Source organism: Sceloporus undulatus, chromosome 4 (genome assembly GCF_019175285.1).
Source record: "Sceloporus undulatus isolate JIND9_A2432 ecotype Alabama chromosome 4, SceUnd_v1.1, whole genome shotgun sequence".
In the NCBI taxonomy this organism is placed as follows: domain Eukaryota; kingdom Metazoa; phylum Chordata; class Lepidosauria; order Squamata; family Phrynosomatidae; genus Sceloporus; species Sceloporus undulatus.
Window position 1 is genome coordinate 49,015,964 of NC_056525.1, and position 3,976 is coordinate 49,019,939.

General features: G+C 42.3%; 1 protein-coding gene across 1 annotated transcript in view; it reads left to right on the forward strand.

Moving 5' to 3' along the window:
* Positions 1-721: 721 nt before the first annotated feature.
* Positions 722-3,976, forward strand: part of PTPN22 (protein tyrosine phosphatase non-receptor type 22) — a 58,546-nt gene continuing 55,291 nt past the window's right edge. Inside the window, exon 1 of the mRNA XM_042466377.1 lies at positions 722-1,362. Coding sequence (XP_042322311.1) covers positions 1,276-1,362 — 87 coding nt within the window. The 5' untranslated portion in view covers positions 722-1,275. The remainder of the gene's footprint in view (positions 1,363-3,976) is intronic.

A 3,976-nucleotide genomic window follows, 5' to 3' on the forward strand; every position in this document is an offset into this window, starting at 1 on the left:
GTATGGAACACAAATTGGTAAGATACCAAAATTACTGCTGTGAAAACTTGTCCATGGTCTGGCTGATGCATATTGTTTGTTGTGTCAGTTGGGTGTCATGCTATATGCCAAACGGATTACTGAGTCAAAAAGACTGTTTGCATTCTGGTTCTTCACAAGATGAACTAAAGAATGTTGTTTGGTTAGAATCTTGCTGAGGAGAATGTGTAGGAGTGTGTGGGATGCTCTGAATATTAGTAATAAAATAAAGTGATGTCATGTTGATAAGCATTGCCTTTTGTCAGTTCCTAAGTCACAATGATAGCCAACCTGGAGATGCAACTTTTGCCTTATTTGGATTCTGTTTTGACAATCAGCTCTATTTTACAACGTTTGTTAATCACTGACATGTGTTAGGCAAGAAACAGCTGGGGGCAGTGCTCCACTTTGGCACGGAAACTCTAGATCCCCTGCAGAATGTTTTGTGAAATATATAGGAGGAAGAAGAATTAGAATTTGGATGGGCTTTTTTTTCTCCTGGTTTTCCAATTGCAGTAATTGAATACAGTAAAGTTTTCCAGAGGCTGTGTGGATACTCATAGCAGTGTCAGTCAAATAGCCAGCATTCCAGGAACTGACTAGTCTCTTATTCATTGACCTCTATGTAACTTTAACATTCTAACATAAATATCTGACCATGATGTGGCTTTGCAAAGTTCATCCCAGGCCGTGTGAAAGGCTGGTCATGTCTGAATATTTCAGAGTTTTCTGGCAAAGTTTAGAGCTGAGGCATGACTAATACATTTTAGAAGCTAAGCCATCTCTCTTATGGGAGCTAGATGAATGAGGAAGTTCCCTTTTTAAAAAATCTGAGAAGATGGGTGATCAACACAGACATTTCAAACTGGTGATGAACATTTTATTAAGTGGCATATACCCATAAAAGCTGTTGCTGTTGATTCCTCCTTTTAGCTTCTCAAGTGGAAATTCCTTCAGATAATTATCTAGTGAGGCTTTCATCTTGGAGAAGACAGAAAAGTGAGTTCACCAGGATCAATGGAAACAAAACAATGTGCTTTCTCTGTTCTTGTAAAAGGAGGCACTAGGGCCCTGTGTGGAATGGCTCTTCTAATTTCCCCACTGTGGGTGCATACACACTAATTTCCTTTAGGTCTTGTGATGAACTGAGTAAACCACAAACTTCAACAGGAACCCTCCACGCTGGTAGTTGTTTCCACTGTAGCATGCATTTGTCATGTCCATCTTCATCAGTTCAGCTTCACCTGGTTTTGCAGTATGGATCAAAGAGAAATTCTCATGCAAAACCTGGAAAGGGCCAAAAGTAGACGGCTCAACAGAGAGGAATTCGCAAATGAATTTTTGGTAAGTAACATACAAGAATTTATTTGGATCTCATTTCATTTTATGAGAACACATGTGGCTACCATAGCACAAAGTAACTTAATCATTTCATAAAACTTTCTAGCATATAAATAATTAACTGGACCTCAAGCAACATTGGAGAGGGTGGGTGGTAAAGTTTTTTAATTTCTTGAGTCTTAAATGTTTTCATAAAGGGCATTTCCTGCTTCTCCATTTGTGATCATACTAACTTCATTGTAGCATTGTTTGGATTGCAAAATGTTTGCCTTCTTATTTCTCAGTAACATCTGGAGTGGGGAGGCTAGACTTCAATTACATATGGGTTGGAGGAACTTCAAATCCATTACTTTTGTGGTGGCCCACTTTTAGATGGCCCTTGGGGAAACTGCGGTGAGTTAAATCCTCTCCTCAAGTGGGTGCATCTCCTTGATAACCCCCATTAACCCCCATTTCCTTGCTATCTCAGTTTGGGACTGATCCACATTATTGACCAGAACAAAAAAGCTAGGCAAATGGAGATAGTGGCTCCTTCTTCTTCTTGGTTATTTTAGAAGGCTAGAGTGGTTTGAGCACTGGACTATGAAGTTTTTCACACAGCTAAAAAACCCAGCTTACCTTTCCCAGTTTGTATCCTCTTCTGGGATGCAGCCTAGTATTATTGCTCACATTTTGCCACCGATGTTGCCTCCTGCCTAAAACCCAGCTCCCAGCCACACTCAGCCAGCTGATTTGCAAAGCCAGGAAGCTCCCAACTTTGCAAATCGGCCAGTTGAGCATGGCTGGGAGCTGAGATTTTGGGGGGGGGGGGGTGTTTAGGCAGGAGGCAGCCTTGGGGACAAAATGCGAGTGGTAATACCCGGCTGCATCCCAGAAGAGGCTTCAAACTGGGGCGGGATACAAACCGCCGCTTTGCGGCGCTTCCCCGCCGCCGCCGTTTGCTCCGCGTGGGAGCCGCAGCAACCAAACCGCGCGGCTCCCGCGCGGAGCAAAAAAGAAGCTCCATTTCGGAGCTTCTTCTTGCGGCGCACTGATGACGTTGCGAAGCGCCGCCGGCGCATTCGCAACATCATAGGTGCCGCGACACGTCTGGACGCTATGCGTCCAGTACGTAAAGATGGCGGCGCCCATGTAGAAGGGGCGCCGCCATCTTGTACGTATCCTATACGTACTATATGGCGGTTTGTATCCCGCCTGGGAAAGGTAAGCCAGGGTTTTTAGCTGTGCGCAAAGCTCTTATGACCCTGGGGAGCAGGGTTCAAATCCCCCTTGGTAACATTGCCTGGCCTTCTCATTAGCTGCCTACATTTCCCAATGATCAAATGAAGTTTTAAGTTACTACAATGCTAGACATTTGGAGACTGAGAGAAAAATTATTTGGGAGGCAGGATTATTTTTTTTGGGAGGGGTGTCCTTATTTACCCTCCCCCCAATAGCTACACTCCCAGGTATTCATGGAAGTAATTTAAAATTCTTGCTAACCACTTCATGGGCTATTTGTATTTAAAGGGGTTTAGAAAGTAAATATTCAAATACAGTACATAGACTGTTTGTTTACTTCAACAATTAGCAATTGTCCTCATAAACTAGCATTTGTCTTCTGACATTGAAGGATCAAAGGTCAAAATAGCAGTGACATTTTTGGAAAGAGTGATCATCAGAATATTTAAAAAGAGTTAGCAAAAAGATAAGAGAATGGTGGAGAGATTAGCATGATGATAACTGTGGAGGGCAACCATAATCTAAATGGGAACTTCTCAATGGTCCTTGTAAAACAATGGTTTCAGCACTTGCTTTGCAAAGCCTTTGGATTTGTCAAAAATTTATCAGGAGGTCCTCAATAAGGAAACCATTAATGGCATGTGCACCTTCATGAAGGACATCCCATCAAAAACTGCTGCCTGGAACAATATGCAGCTACCATGGGAGTGTCAGTTGTGTTATATGTATATCTTCAACAAAAGCGAGGACCAGCAATGAAACTCAAAAGGCTAATGCTTGAGATAAGCTGACTATGCACCCTAGAACATTCCTCATTTTTTCACCTATCAAATTGATGTTGGGAACTCAATTTAGGCTGTTATGATGACAGAGTTGCTTCTGTCTTGCTAGAGCTTGGAACAGGTATTAAAAATGGGATGCCTTTACAAGCAAAACAGAAATTTCCAGTGACAGATCACAATCCTAGACATAAGCATTTTGGTTTTAGAGGCAATCTTAGCTAGTTCCCTTTAGCAGTTCTAGACAAAAAGATTTGTGTATGTAAGCATTTTTTCCTGTGCCTACAGAGAGAAGCTTGCCCAAAGTGGTAAGGAAGAGAAGTATTAACTTTAAAGACAAACCTTCCTTTTAACTTCCCATTAAATTTAAACTACTGACTGCCTGTTACAGACTGCCAAAATAAAGCTGCTTCGGGTCTCTTTGGAGGTATGCTGTTTAAATGATGCATGCATCCTAAGAATCCGGAAGCTGCACCAAAGCTGCACTCCAATGCTTAGGAATGGAGTATGGCTTTGGCGCAACCTCCGGACTCTTAGGACCCATGCATCATTTAAATAGCATACCTCCAAAGAGACCCGAAGCAGCTTTATTTTGGCAGTCTGTAACAGGCCTCTAA